Raw genomic sequence first — 16,561 nt, forward strand, 5'->3', positions numbered from 1 at the left:
AACCACGAACAAGTGCACCTGCCAGTTGTCCACATTTAATTTACAGACTCAAACCCACAGTTTCTGCTAGTCTGTTTTACCATGCTGCGGCACAGTACAACAGTCTGATTCACCCTCACCAAGTCCATTAAAGGAAAAATTTAAAGCAAGAGCTTGAAAGGCACACGTTCTGCTGCTTTTTAAGTCATTTATTTGATATTTGGCTTTAAGCAAAAGAAGGAAAAATCTGCAACTCAACCTAACTTACCTATTATTTAAAAAGCATCTCAAGGCAGGAGGTTGTTTTAAGCCACCTGTTGAAATACTTTTGATGTGAGAAAGTAGATCCAATGTTTGCACATTCACAAATCCTGTTTGAAAGCAGCCAGGAGACCACTTTTGTTAACACAGGCCCATACAACAGGACCTCCCCCACCTTTTGCATCTGGACCCTCCTTGCTACGCATTTCTGTGCCTGCCAACCACAGCTGGGCCCAGGCGAGCACTGAAGCTTCTGAAACAGCAGCAATACAGGTTATGTCGGAGATAGCCAAGTTATTTCCAAGGGTCCAGACATGCATGGGACACTTTGCTGGCTCAGGCTCTCTCTGCCTTCCCACCCCGGCTGCCAAGGCTTCAGGAAGAGAGGTAACAATAAATCCTTAACAGCTTTTGATTGAAAAAGCATATTGTTAGATATGCCCAAGAATTAAAAAGGCTACTGTACACAGAGATGAACTCCGTGAAGAATACTACGATTACAGAGGAATACCTGTAATTTTGCAAAATCAGGGGCGAGTGGCACTGCATGGCATAAATCTCTGGAACCATTTCAGATGTGTTTTCTCTCCTAACTTGAGCAAAAGACCTAAACCGGATCCTTCCCAAGGAGACTTAATTCTATTTGGAATGGATCTTAACCTTTCCGTTAGTTCCTTACAGTAAAAGGTACACTGCTCCCCACTTTAATACCTAAAATATAATACTTAAAAATAATGGTTTAGCACAATTCACTGCACCAGGCAAGCAGTCCCGCATTAGTCAAGAAAATTTCTGCAAGAATTACTAGCTCCCCAAGTCCCACACAACCCACCACTGCCTGCCCTGGTTTAAAGATTTGCTCCTTCACTGGCCCTCTTCTACCCCAAACATTTGTTATAATACTCAGTTCATCAGTGTCCAGCTCTATGAATTGCATCTCATCTGAACAGCAATAAAGTAACACCAAATAATCAAAAGCAACAGAAAAATAATTGAGAGATTAGGTTTCAAAATGATACATTTATTACAACGAAGGACACAAGCTCCAATTAACTTAATTTTATACGGCATTATGGCAAACACAGGACCAGTATGCTCAGAGCACAGACAAAAGATTTTCAACTTAAATTTGTAACACAGGGCTGAAATTCCTTAACTGAAAAGCAAAACTTGGGATACATACAAAGAACAGAATATGGGATTATTTTTATTAATTAAATATACCCAATAATTTGATATAAACAATTTAAAAGTATTTAAATACACACTGAATAGCTAAAGTTTAAGTTATTAGCAAGGTATGTAGATATAAAGTTACAAGAAGTATTCTAGGGTTGTATAAAAGATGTAACATTTTTCCCCCCAGACAAAGCCTATGTAAGTGTAAGGTTACTATCCTGCCAAGAGAATATTCTCTACCTGCAAACATTCTCCTGCTGACAAACCACCCATAAAATTAGATTTCTGGTACTTAACTTGCAGGCAGATTTACTCTCACAGCACATAATGATGAATATCTCAGTAAAAACCATCTTTTGAGCCAATATGAAACAAAAACAAGCTTTTCAATAAAATAGGTCCTATAACCTGTTTATTTTGAAGGGGAAACAGAAATGACATCCTACTTTACTTCTCTTACCTGTTGCTAAATTGATTTTTTAAAAAGCCTTCTATGTGTTTTACATTTTTTCCACTTGAAGAGTTTATTATCAAAATGTGATCTTGAATGTGAAACAACCCCAACAACAGTCTTACCTATTACCTAACTCTGAGCTTAGAGGCTTTGCCTGTGTAAGTCACAAGGTCACCGAAATCTCGCACATCCTTTAATTATTTAAACAAATATTTACATCTCCTGACTAAATATTCATTCAGGAATAAGTTCTGACCAGTTACTGTACATTCAGAAGTCATCCTTTCTCTGAAAGTACTGCAGCTTCTGTTTTTTTGGTCAACACTAAAGACAACAAAGCACGTTTTCTGAAGCTAGTCCTCAAGCCACCGATTTGCTGGAGTTGCCTGTATCACCAGGCCAGAGCTGCTTGGGAAGGTTCAAAACTGGGTAAATGTGAATTACTGACAGCTTCCTAACCTTTTTAACCTTGCAAAACAGTGGTGTTCAAGTCCAGCTGTTTGCCTACTTTCAACATCAGAAGGAAGATATTTCCCACAAAAATGCTTCACTATGGTTGATGCATATATCCTTTAAACGCTTTAGGGAACAGGGGAAAACTGACATTTGTGATATACATTTAAATGTATTTTATGTAACCTGTTAAAATTTCATAAAATGCCAAATTTCAAACAAGTCCAAAAGGTAAAAATGTTAAATAAATGTATCGCAATTATTTTAATCAGGATATTCTTCATAAAATAATTTTTTAAAAAAATCATCTATCTCTGGCTCCCTTCTTATTTAATCCACAGAAAATTTAAGTGAACAGTAAACACAGAAAAAGAACAGCAGCAAAGTGTCTTAAACTCCCAAATACTACACTCAGATAATTTATTGTAAGGACAGTTAAAGCTCTGTAAAACTTTAATCAATAAACCTTTGAAAACAGCTTTTTCTGCGACTTCCTCATTTTAAACTTGCATGCATTCAAGTGCATACAATTCTTAGGTTTTTTGATATTCCATGAAAGGTAACAGACAGAGTCTCTTTATCATGTTTTAGGAATGTCAAGTAAGACTGTTACACATTGTTTTCAAATTGAAGATATGCAACTGCAAAATCAGCATACTTCAAAGCCCATTAATTCTAACAGTAGATTATACAATGTAAAACTAGTTTTTATATTGTATTTTTGTGAAAATAAGTTTTACTCTTGCGCTTTCCTCTAAGATAAGTTCTGGCCTAAAAAAAAAGCACCTAGCGAAATCCTATCTTCAAAATCTACAAACTGACTTTCGTGCTGAAATCTCCAAGTTAATCTCGATTTACAAGGAAGACAACAGCTCCCTTGCTTAGGGATACATCAACCACAAAAATCATACTGATTTGAAATTTCAGCTTTGTCACAGCAATTTTAGACTTCAGATACAGTTACAGTAGTTCTCAGGAGGATCTTACTTATTGTAAGCAGCTTTCTTTGCAAACTGTACAAAATACGAACTCAGTATTTGAACTGAACACTGACCCTTTTTCTAGAATTAACTGTACTGTACATCTTGCTTTGGAACTAAATACAATGGTCCATCATGCAAGCCATGAGACTGTCAAAACTTTTTTTGTTCCACTAACTTCAAATAAGTTTTTACAAATAAGTTAGCCAATCTAGATAAATACTGAACATGGAATTATGCTGAAAAACGCTTGGGAATCAACATTTTATACAAAAATATGCAACTACAACTAAAAGCTTTAAGTACTAACTGCCCACCTCTGTCACTGTGTACAGCACCACTGTAATATGCGCTCTCTATAACGTACGCAAAACCAAGAACATTCGTGTATTTCATAATACTGGGTGCCAAATAAAAAAAAACAACCCACAACCTTGATGGTTCTGGTCACACCATGTGTTTTTCATAACAAATTTTAAGAAAGAGTGGAAAATTTAGGCTACCATGAATTACGGAACATCCCAGAGTTGGTATTTTAGTTTTTAAACTTAAAAAGTTACTACTAAGGACAGACTTTAATGAGTAAACCTTGACCTACTGTCAGTATCTAATCACACAGTTAAAGACAGTAACTGTAAGTAATTAATTAGAAAGCCCATGATGTAATCAAAGCACTGGCAATACCAGACGTGACTTGCTGACTGCACAGTAAGCAAGGCCATGAGATGAAAGTATTTATGTACTGTGACTATACCTCATTAGTGATTTTATACCTGAGATGAAAATTGAGAGGTAAGAGAACTAGTTACAGTGTCAGTAACTACCAGATGAAAATAGACATGTGAAGATAACTGCATTTAAAAATATTATATATGCATAAAGATCACAACTGACATTTTCCCCTTATGATTACTTTCATTTTGTTATTTAGACAAACACTTTAACTCACTTTACTGTGTGATAGTTTGTGTTTTGAAACTATTTTAAAAAGGCTCCTGTGATTCCAATGCTTTAGTAATTCATGGAATTTTGAGTAGAAGCAACATCTTCTACTCCCTAGTCTTAAGAAATTCAAGGCACCCATAAGAAAGAAACAAACTTCATGGGAAGTTTCCATTCTAGGGAAAAACAAATCTGATTTTCCCTTCAACTGAAAAGAATAGTCATCATCAATTCATAAAAGTGATTAGAATGCCACATTCTCTGTCAGTGAGGCAACAGCTTGGTGATATTTAGCTTAAATAAAACTCAATCTGAAGAACTACTACTGAAGCCACAGAATCTTCACTAACAGGTTAGAAAATATGTAATATTGTGAAGGAATCATAAAATCGCTTAAGTTGGAAAAGACCTTTAAGATCATCGAGTCCACTCATTAACCCAGCACTGCCAAGTTCACCACTAAACCATGGCCCTAAGCGTAGATGTGGCACTTAAGAGACATGGTTTAGTAGTGGATTTGGCAGTGCTAGAGTAACTGTTAAGCGTCCGTGATCTTGGGGAAAGCATAAATTCTGAAAAAGCTGAAAGGTAGAAGCAGAGCAAGATTGGGCCCCACGTAATGATGCAAGACAATAAATGAGGAACATTTTTCCATGATAGATATACTTAATTTATACAGCAAACTTGCAAGTTTAATGGATCACTGTACCACAACAAGTGCAAATCCATGATTTTGTGGGCAGGAGTACTGCTAAAGAAGCATATATTGTTTTCATCTCTATGGAATGACACTAAATCACTTCTTTGATGAACGGAAATTTCATTCCATGTATCAGAAAACATATCTACAATTTATTACTAGAATCAGCTCAAAACACTTCCCATAATCACAAAGCTCAAGTAATACATAGCCATTAGACACAAAGATATACAAGGTTTTGGTTACAACCGGGATTAGCTTCAGATTCTGAAGCTTAATTCTTTGCCTCTGCAGCTTCTTTATCATGCTTTTCCTTTGCTTTCTCTTTCTCTTCCAGTTTTTCTTCTTTTTGAAGCAATGCCATAATCTCAGCAACCTGACTGGTGCCAATATCAATATCTTCTTTGTCAATCAATTCTACTACCTACATGAACATAAAATGAAATTGAGCAAGCATTTAGTTTTTACATGACTGAGGAATTTTCATATCATACATTTTGTTAGGACAAAGAAAAAAGTAATTAGTCCTCTGAATGTTCAAGAAAAACAGCATATTTTTTTTTCTTACATTAAACACAAATTCAAACCACCAGTGTCTCAAACATATCCAGAGTATATATATATATATAAAAGAAAGCGCTAAAACTTAAAGCAAATTATCTAGAACTTTTGACCTCGGCACTCAAAGACACTCATTTTAAAGCATTAGTAAAACAGAGCTGTTCATTGTATCTGTTCCAACAGAAAGCTCAGATTCAGCACCTGCTGAAATAGTATTTAAGACAGTATTTATTTTATAGGCTTAATTTTATAAGAGAGACCTCCTGTACTAAAAGGACACAAATTTACAAAACCTTAAAGGTATAGGAGGGGTAAGCCTTTCAGAAAGCAAAATGAAAAAATAATGTAGTAGGTGATTCCAAAGTTCTTTATATAACTTTTTGCACAAATGTATTCTTGGCATAGCTCCTCAAGTACCTAGACTTATTCTGCATTATATGCAGAATTCAGAAGTACATTTTACCTGCGTTTCTAAATATACAACAGCTGTTTACAGCAACAGGGAAGATCACCACCACTGGGACAACTTCAGTAGAGAGAAAAAAAAATTCAAAAGGCTCATACTGTACTTTCTAGCTGACCATAGTTCAAGTACTATTTCTGTATTGAGTAGGAAAATTACTCGCAAGGAATTAAGTTTTAGGACATCTAAATTTACCAAGTAAAAAAGAAATAAGAAAATGAAGGAGAAATGCAGGGAAAACCTGAGAATCTTCTGCAAAATGAGAGCAGGACAAATCAGGCAAAGAACAGATGTCATTTACAACGGATCTAAAGGACAACTGATGGTCTGGTGTCTTTCAAGCACAGATACTTCATCGAGACCTGTATTTTCTAAGGCGTGCAAGCAGGCAAAAGAAGCTATTATCTTGTGTTGACATAAAGTATATCTATATGCATTATGCCGAGACTTTGGCTAATGGTGGTATTCCTAAAGTAGTTCTTCCAAACCTCCTTCCCATCCTCTCTCCCATTCATACGTAGCACTTTATTGTGTTACGTATTATATATGTAAAAAAATCACCGTATTTTACAGAAGCTGACATAGGCATACAAGAAAACCTACAGCTTTAAAGATAATGCGGGTAGCAGACTCAGGATAAAGATTGTATTTCCACCACCTTTACCCTTCCACCCCCCAAAAATAGCCATATAAATTCTGAAGATGTTAATATTAATAAATTACCAAAATCATCACTGGCATCAAGTAAAGACTCTTGCAAAAGACAGCAATATGAATTTAAGTCAAAACAGGTACAATGTTCAAAGGATGGCTAGCCTTATTTCCTTTAAGTAGTCCACAGACTTACCTTAACAACATTATCTATATCAATTTTGCCATCCTTGTTTTCATCTAGGGCCTCTGCAATCCTGGTTAGCTTCTCCTCTGGAATCTTCTGAATTTGTTTCATCGCATTAATTAGCTCAGCAATACTGATGAGATTCTCCCTGAAGAGGAAGCGCAATCTGTACACAGCAAGCAGTTACTCCAAAGGAGTAAGAGTTGACAGAAAGCAGTACTGAAAGTCACTACACTACAGGTCATTTGTAAAGACATTAACTATGTATTTATAATCCTGAACAGAATGCAAAAAAAAAGCAAAAATGAGTTACTGATCAGCAAGAAGATTTCAAGTAAATCTTTACCTTACCATCAAATCTCACACTTTCGGTTTCCACATGCTTTATTGCACAAATACCGGTGTCCAGTAGCATTTGAAATAAAGTTTGCAGTTGCTGTGCTTCCCAGACTGTATATTTAATGCCCTTTTCACTGTCTTGCCCCATTTACCAAAGATGCAGTGCCATGCACCTGTCATCTTTTCAGATTTATTGCTGGCCTACACAAAACTAATGAAAAATCACAGGAAAACAAAAGCTGAGAACTAATCACTTTAGCAATTTAGCTGTTTCATTAAAACAGGCTTTGTTTGTTTCATAGCAAGGAAGGGACTTTGTAGAAGAAAGCACTAAACTTGACATCATGACTAGCAGGTTTCAGATGTTTCTGCTGTCTCATGAAGCTAAAGCTGTCTGTCTTCTGCAGCCTAAAGCCTCTGCTATGTAGTTTTGTTAGTTTGAAGAACATTCTTCCAGCACAGGTCAAGCTGAAATGCAGCAGACAGCGAACCCAATAAATACTAAACAGAAAGTCTTTAACAGTATAGTCCCAGCTTTGTATCTGGCCCTAACCTCTGGGAACAAACTGACTTTTAGTCAAAGAGCATTTCTCAAGCTGCCACTAAGTGTCCTGGACTTGTGTCATTTCTACTGACTCCTGGCAGCTTGGTAATGACTGCACCAACGTAAAGATTAAAAAGCAAGCCTTCAACAATTAAGCAATATTTAAACTAATAATTTTCAGTCATCCACAATCACCTACAAGATTATCCACAAAACCACCCATTACACAGCCTATAATTACATTAAGTACAAGCAGATTCTGTATCATATTTTTAATTTACAAATTCTGATGGTTTTGATGAACAGCTTCTCTACAGCACCATTCATACAGTTCCCTTAATCTTATTACACAAAATTTGAAACACATGACCACTTGCCCTGAGGACTGGAAAAAATAAAGTTCAGAAGCAACAAAAGCAGAATCCTTATTTCTATTCAAGTTGTGCTCTATGGGAGCTGGGAAGCTCCCTTAATGAATCACAAAAAATGGCGCAGGCATGAAACAGATTAATAGAACATTCATAATCACAAACTGAGAATTACAGTCACTTTTTAGGTATTTCAGTGCCTGTAATATGCAACATATGACCGCTCAACATATGGTTGCCTGAAAGACTCTCCAGTAACATTAAGACCTGGAGAAGTGTTGATTAATTACTTTTGAAATGAAACTACCAAAAAAGATCTTTCTTTGAAAATCTGCAAGGCTGTTAAAAAGTTGAAATGAAACAAATTTTCAGAAAGGGACCGTGTAAAATTACCTCCTTACTTCCCTTATACTTGTTCCCTCATTTCTCTCTAGAGACAGAATAGACTTCATTGCAATTTCTTTGCTCACTGGCATCTTCACTACTGAAGAACAACAAACACCAATATGCTTACCATACTGGTGTGCACCTTTTCAATCAATGACACAGGGCAAACCTACTGTGTGAGGAGCATGACTAAAGGCATGATTTCACATTCATCACCATTACTGCTAAAGGCATGAACAAGATGGTAAGATACTAATCGATGATTTGAATTCCAAAACCCCCTCAGGACTAGCATATGGGGAACTTTACCTGCTTTTTTCCTTCTCATTTCAACCACATTTAACATACCTTAGAGAGAAAATTCTACTGCACAATTCTGTTAATTTTTAAATTTAATTAACATTCTAAAACAACTTATTTGATAATTCTTTTCTAATCACACATCAGACAAGCAAGGCTGAAGATGAGCGGAGACACATTCAGTGCTCTGAAGTCACTTACCCAGCAGAAGAACTATCAGCACCATCCAGCTTTACATCCACTGTCTTTTGACTTGTCTCCAATTCATTAATAATTTTGTCAATCTGACCAATCATTCTGTTCACCCTCTTGGTCAATCGCTTGCTTGCCTTTGACTCTTCCACTGCCTCTTCCTGGCCAGTTTTAGAGAGCTCTTTTATCTCTTGCAAATCCTAAAAGAAATGGTCAAGAGAGAGAAAAGCTTTTATTGGTATGAATTCTCCACAACAGACACTACTGGCTTCAACTCACATTTCAAGACAGGAGCCATTTACAAATGAAATGTAAATGTGTAGACATATAAAGGAAAACTGGAATTAGAACAATAAATTCTAACACTGTTGACTTTTTCAGGCATCCCTTAAACGTTGTCTTCCACATCGTTCATAGGACTGAATAAGATTCATTTTACTTCACTTGAAGTAACTGTAATACTGACATCTACGCTTGTTAAGAAAGAACCGCAGCATGCAACAGTTAGACACCACCTGTGAGTCTAGTCACCCTGGGAATAAAAGCAGGAACAGGATTCTCATCTGGTGAGAACTACTCCAGTGATTTTTAACTGGGCTTTAAACATATTATGTAAATGAGGCTCTGCATTACCCATACAAAATTCATCCACCCAGCAACCAACTACAGGCTAACAGGCATCCAAGTAAGATAATATTTCAATTTGTGGATCATTTATGTTAAAATTAAACATGAACAGAAATAAAAAAAGAACATCCATGCCCTATTCTTCACCTCATTGTACTCCTGGATATCACCCTTCAGTTCCTCAAGCTCTTCCTTTTCCTTTGTTAGTGACTTTTTCTGTTCCTGCAGCTTGGTGCAAGCATCACTCAGCATGTCAATCTCCTCCTTTGTGATTTCCTCACCCTGTAACAGAAAATAACACAAATTAGTCAAAAACACATTTGTAATTTCCCGCAAAGATTTTGTGCCTTTTACCAGACAAGACAGACTCAAGAATCTCCTTCCATGTTTGGAGGCAATAGTGTTGTTGCCATTTTGAGGCTAATGCAGATACCTCATTTTGAGACCAATGCAAAGATCTTAAATGCAATTAGTTTGCTATGGTACATATTTTTTAAGTGCGCCAGTAGTAAGTTCAGCTAAGGTGATTCATTTGAAATTTTAATATGAATTTGAAAAACCATATGGGTTTTGGCTATTTGAAAGCCTGTATCTAATTGTCTCATTTAAGAATGTTTTACTTCCTTCTTTGCTGGGTGAAAAAGCCAAACAACTGAGAAACAATCCACTATGTATAGGAAAGATAAATTACACAAAAAAATTTGCAGAGCAAAATTCAGGAAGTTGACCTGGAGCAAAGTTATCTCCAACATCATCTGTGACAGTGAGGATGAATATTCATAGTTTGGGAAGTACACCTGTCTCTCGAAAAGCTGAAAATAAAAACCTAACCCTCAACTGAATATTTAAAAAACAAGACTTCAAGATGATTCATTAAAAATGCAAAAAATCCCATAATACTAGCTAGTTAGCGTGTTAATCTTACCCAGACACCGGCTTTTTTTTTTTAATGGCTACACTCTGAACAGCCACATAAGCAGAATACAGAAAGACATGTGCAAACAAGGATACCAGAAACACAGAGCAGAAGGATGATACACTTTTAAGAAAGAACTACAGAACAGTTCACACACTAGATATCCAGTCCCTTCATCAACTCAGAAAGGGTTTCAGTGTACTAATATCTAGTCATCAGCCTCACTCCTGATTTTAATACAGTATCTGTAGTTCACCTTAGGGGGGGGGAAAGCAAGCAACTCAGTTTGAAAACAAATCCCTCTGACTCAAAATCAGTCACCTTTAAGAAGTTGGCAGTCTTAACATTTTTCCTTTAAGAAGCAAGATTGTATTCCACGATGTTTAAAGTCTTTGGAAGCATCTTTAGGGGACAGGCCACACTGTAACCTCTGTTAATAAATGCCACACTAACATTACTTCTTGTTTTCTCTTATCAGTTAGGGTTGTTGAAGTCCTACTTGTGGCCCAGTGTCATACATTCCCATGGCATTGGTGGCTTAGCAAGCACGCTAGATGTGGCATGTAAGCTAGCTGTGACATCACATACCCTTGTGTTTCCAAACATCATGCCAGCTTTGCCTGCCTCCCTCCCACAGCATTCCTCATGGCTGCACTACCATGCACCCAGCTACACAGTCCGCCAAGTCAGCTAACGCATCACACAACAATGCATGATTTCAATGTGAACTAGTTCCGGTTTGTTATTACCACTAAAGCTGCCTTGGCAGCATTCTAAAGTGAACAATGTTATAATAATAGCAGGTAGATAATGATGCTGCCCAGGAAAACTGAAAATGTTTTTCTACTTAAAACATCCATTTTAAATCAATGTTGTTATTCTGCGAAGTAACACTGGGACTGAGAAAAATCCCAACATCAAACCTCATGGACAAAAATAAAGTGCTCAGCCACAAATAAAACTCAAAAGGTACAACTGAAACATGAAGAGGAAGCATTTAAGAGGTAGAAGCAGGGACAGGTGACCCTGGAGGAATACAGAGACACTGTCCCAGCATGCATGGATGGGTTCAAGAAAGCCAAAGCCCACCTGGAGTTAAATCTGGTGAAAGATAGGAAGGGCAACAAGAAGTGCTTCTACAAACACATTGGGAGCAAGAGGAAGACAAGAGAAAATGCGGGCCTGCTGCTGAATGGGACAAGGAACCTGGTGTAAAAGGACATGGAAAAGGCAGAGGCAGTCAATGCCTTCCTCAGTCTTTACTGATAAGACTGGCCATCAGGAATCCCAGGTCTTTGAGACCAATAGGGAAGTCTGGAGCAAGGAAGATCTACCATCAGTGGAGGATGATCAGGTTACAGAAAATTTAACAAACTGAACATACACAAGTCCATGAGACTTAATGGGATACAACCACACATGCTGAGGGAGTGGTTTCAAGTCATTGAGGCCACTCTCCATTATCTTTCAAAGTACGTGGTCATCAGGAAGATTCCCAAGGGCTCAAAGAAAGCAGATGTCACCTCTATCTACAGTAAGGGCAAGGAGGAGAATCTGGGGAGCTCCAGGCCAGGCAGGTAACAACTGAACAAAACCACCACAATGACTGTAACAAAGCATGCCCTGATCAGAACAAAGCATGCTAATCCTAGAAATTCACCTATTATTTGAATGGTGGTATAAATTATGTTCAACATCATACTAAAGAAATAGTGAAAGAGTACACTAAAAAGTTTTTATAGCATATGTACACTGCCCGCATCAGTTTAGAAGAGGAAGTCAATACAAATTAGTAAAATCTAGTCCAAACCTAGTTCCTTACTTAAATCATTTGGTCTTAGCTACACCCTTCAAAAAGAAGGTAACACTCATCTTTACCTGCTCTTGCCCTCTCCCTCCTCATGTGTTAACTATCCACAGATTAAACATGTGCAGATCCATTGTATCTACAGCCAGTGTAAATGCCCCCCAAAACAGGTATAACTTCAATGACACAGAACCATTTTTGTGCTGACTTTGATTTCTCCATTGGTGGTTAAGCATTTGCAATCCACTAATTAGCTGGTTTTAACTGACAGAATGTGGTGAGAGGGTTAAAAATGAAGGACAGCCAGGCAACTTATCATGGCTGTTATATGGATGTCTTGAATCTTTACATTAAAAAGTATAAAAACACACAGTTATGCAGATTACCTTAATACCCTCCAATACTGGTGCTGTATCTTTCAGTGTCTCCGAATGCATTGCCATATCTGCCCTTGCCAGTTCTTGCTCAGCATCCATAGCCATCTGACTTGTTTTAGCTTGCAGAGCAGCTGCTTCAAGATCTACTGTTGACTCCACCTCTTTCTAAATTTGAAAGACCCATGAAGTTTTAATTAAAACAAAGGTAACATTATGTGTATTAGCAGTACCAGTCAAGAATTACTTCCCAAAATAGAAATAGCGGCCAAAGTAGTCACAGACAATTTTATGAAAAGATGATGTTAAAAAACTGCAAAATATCAAGTGGTTTCACATTAAAATATCCATTTGCAACTAATGAACTTTGCCTGTGAGCTCCTGCGGCTTAATTCACCAGTAAAGCAGGCCAGGAGCCTTTATAGTGAAGTCTTATACAACATCATCAGGTTAATGACAAACAGAGCCAAAGATAAAAACATTGAAAGTATAGGGTGGAGGTGATAAAAAACCCAAACAAAACCACCACCTCTGCCAGAAGAATAAAAGGCTTCTCTTACTACTCTAAGAGGAAACAGAAGTCAGAGATATGCAAGACAGACAACCTCTTCTATTTCACAGCAAACCCTTCTGTGTTGCAGTTGGTTTTATTATTCTCCCGTATCTTCCATAAGTGAACTTAAAAGTCCAGTTTCGTGCGGGTAAGACCCAGAGCAGAGGCAGTAACTCATAACATGCTAGTTTTTACATCACCGACATTTACTTCTCTGTAGTTGAGAGTAGAACTTACCATGGCTGTAGCTTGAAGAGTTTCTTTGGCTTTCTCGGCAGCTTCAGACAACCTTTCCATCTCTTTTTCTTCATTTTCTTTCCTGATTGCTTCCTCTTCCTGAAGTGTTGCTTCCAGCCGTGCTTTGTTATCTACTTTCTCACCTTCAACTTCTGCCACTTTGACTTGAGCCTCTTTGGCCTAAAAACAATGTAAGTAGTCTATTAAAGTCTATATGTGTGTGTGTATATATATGTACATCTACATAATATAAGGAGTTTATATATCTTTACTGAGATAGGTAGTATAGGTATTCTAATGGATATAGTTAAAACCCCCAGAAGTTACCCTATTTTTGAATTCTCAGAAAAAAAAAAATTACTCACTCTTTGAAAATGAGAACTTTCCACCCTGAAATCATACACTTTCTTGATTCCCTTTCTCTCAAGACTACCAGTGATCTACACTGATCATTTCTCTCTCTATACAACATTAACATTTTCACGTATTAACGTCCTTATATTGTGCAGAGCGTAGACTGTTTTTTATATAAGTGTATTCTAAATCTTCTTGTGCTGTTACTGCCTACTGTCATGCAATGAAATATTGCCTTTTATTTGCTTTATTCTCAGACCCCTCCACATATAAGTCAATTACTCCTGTTCTTGAAGGTCACTCAAGCCTATCGATGGTTTAGCTTTTCAAGGAAAAGAAACGAGTCAAGAACAGTATTTACTTCTCTGAATGAATTTTCGATAGTGATATTGCAAGCTGGTTATAGACCATGTACATCAATACTTACAACACTCTCTGGTAGTGTCTGAAGTGTTGTTTTAAGCTGATCAGCTGGAGAAAGGGTATCTGGAAGATACATGGCTCTGGATAAAATAAGCAACGAAGTAGGGATTTCCTGGTTCAGGTGCAGATCTAACCACTATAAATGCAATAAATAAAACAAATCTTCAACTTTTGAGGTTTTTTTCCTTCCCTTTTTTACAGATCAAGTCAAGCATACATAAAAAAGTAAATACTAATTTTTTTTACCACAATTCATCAGTCAATATTCTAGCAGAGGAACTACAGGCTATAAGCAGCTAAAAATTACAGCAATTACATTGAAATACATGAAGAAGCATTTTTTTTGAAGTATTTCAAGCAGTATTGAATGAATATTTGAAAGTGTTTTGTTTCACATGCATCTTCCTCTAAACTGGAAAATATCAAAAGACAAAGAACTGGTCTACTTGGTGAAAAGTTCTTTACAGAGTAATACAATTAATTAACAAGACAAAGTGCCAGCATTGCAAACATTCTTTTATCTACCTGCACAATCACATCATGGCCCAGTCAAAAGCCAGAAACCCATGGCTACTATATACTTATACAGTACACATGACAAAGACTTACTAAGGAGGAAGACTGTTTTAGCTAAGCCTTTAATGAGAACAGAAGCAAAATCACTTCTCAGAATCATAACAAAAATCAGAGCTAACAACCGAAGTTACGTCTGTGTATTCAGCCTTACTAAAACATACCTGTTTAAGCTGTTCCTTGAGACGCTCCTCTGTCACACCAAGAGCTCTCATACCTCTGGCACGACAAGCTGCCTGCAGTTCTTTAACAGTCAGGGTATCAACTCCTTCTTCAGCAATCAGCTGCCCAAAGTGTAAAATAAACTTTAACATCTAACAGCTCAAAACCGCAGAACCACCATCAATGCACACCCACAGGCTGGTGTTTTTTTACAACGGCCACTAGAGGCTGCTGTGATAACACAAAATAGCCTCCGCCTTTTAAACTGAACACTACTGTCGTCTTAACAGCTCCATTATGGTACTATCAATCTCTCTAAGTTAATATTTCTGTCAGCTCCCTTGCAAATTACAGTTTCGTAGAAATGCTTTTCTTTGCGACATAATCGCTTCCACTGCAGTTAACGGCTGATTAAAAAAAGGTCAGTTTTTTCCTTTACAAATAAGGACACTTCCGATTTTAAGCTCTTCAAGCCTTTTTGTTTGAAGTTAGCTCAAAAATAAGACAAGACAAAAAAGGAAAACGCCCAGAAAAACATATATATCCACACACACTCAATACTCTTACATGCCAAAATTTTTAACCAGTGCCTATTTAGAATGACTCACTTTGTCATCTGCTTTTATGCTCCTCAATCTCATAGTCAGCTGGAAGCGGAGAAAGTTGTTTGTCCCAATTGACTGAAGTTCCAACAATTTACAAAGTGCCACCAGCTGAGGCCTAGTTAGATTGTCCAGAGTCAATTCATCTTCAAACAGTTTAGAGAACCTTAAGATCTCCTCATTACTGGGTCTTTCACCCGTTTCCCTGATCTGTAAGAAAAAAAACACACACAAACTTCATCAAAGCAATTCTTATGGTTGGGCATTATTTTGAACAAAAATATTCTCTTCATTTGTCAAGTACATTGCATCGATTCTGGGATACAAAATAGGACACAAGGAAGACATGAAAGAAGATTAAAAAACCCCAACAACTTATTATAAAAGGCAAAAGAATTGATGGTGTTGATAGTTTCCAACAACATTTCATAATATATTCGAGATAAAACTAAAAAAATATTAGATGCATCTGTATACTAATGAGCAGGTCTGAGTTGATACTGCCATGAGATACCTAAAAAAAAAAAAAGTCTATCTGAGCAAATAAATACTTGCTACAGAAGTATACTGACAAGTATTCTTTCTGGTACCATACTTTAGTATAAACGTGAGAGCACACTAAAAGCACCACCCTGTGAAGATAAAAGTGAAAATACATCAAATGGCAAAAGTTTTGCACCGTTGGTGTCCCTATGAAACACAGATTTGGACACTTACCTACCTACATTCTCTCCACAACCATGTTTGTTACACCACCATTTGGCTTCCAGTTCCTAGCTGTTTTGTGGGACCTCAATGGAAAGGCACTTGTACCTGAAGCTATTTTGAAGTATAAACCACTATTTGGGAAAGGACTCTGTATCCTTGATGTAAGGTTCTACATAACTGCTTGTACAAATGCAAAGCTTTAAAAGTTCAGTGCAGTGCCATCTGGCAACACGTTAATTGAATCCAAGTACTGGAAGCAGAAATAACAGTTCAAAAGAAGTAGAA

The 16,561-nt window shown here is 37.0% G+C and overlaps 1 protein-coding gene across 2 annotated transcripts in view; it reads right to left on the reverse strand.

Moving 5' to 3' along the window:
- Positions 1–1,240: 1,240 nt before the first annotated feature.
- LETM1 (leucine zipper and EF-hand containing transmembrane protein 1) overlaps positions 1,241–16,561 on the reverse strand; it is a 31,328-nt gene continuing 16,007 nt past the window's right edge. The window contains exons 6-14 of one of the 2 annotated variants that reach the window (XM_080410550.1): positions 15,575–15,778; positions 14,969–15,088; positions 14,236–14,367; positions 13,455–13,634; positions 12,677–12,832; positions 9,715–9,849; positions 8,950–9,140; positions 6,820–6,958; positions 1,241–5,372 (exon numbers count right to left, since the gene is read on the reverse strand). In XM_080410550.1, the coding sequence (XP_080266676.1) occupies positions 5,223–5,372; positions 6,820–6,958; positions 8,950–9,140; positions 9,715–9,849; positions 12,677–12,832; positions 13,455–13,634; positions 14,236–14,367; positions 14,969–15,088; positions 15,575–15,778 (1,407 nt within the window). In that variant the 3' untranslated portion in view covers positions 1,241–5,222. Of the gene's footprint in view, positions 5,373–6,819; positions 6,977–8,949; positions 9,141–9,714; positions 9,850–12,676; positions 12,833–13,454; positions 13,635–14,235; positions 14,368–14,968; positions 15,089–15,574; positions 15,779–16,561 lie in introns of both variants that reach the window. The other variant, XM_080410549.1, reaches the window with a different exon arrangement.

Source organism: Falco punctatus, assembly GCF_963210335.1.
Source record: "Falco punctatus genome assembly, chromosome: 1".
NCBI classification, from domain to species: Eukaryota; Metazoa; Chordata; class Aves; order Falconiformes; family Falconidae; genus Falco; species Falco punctatus.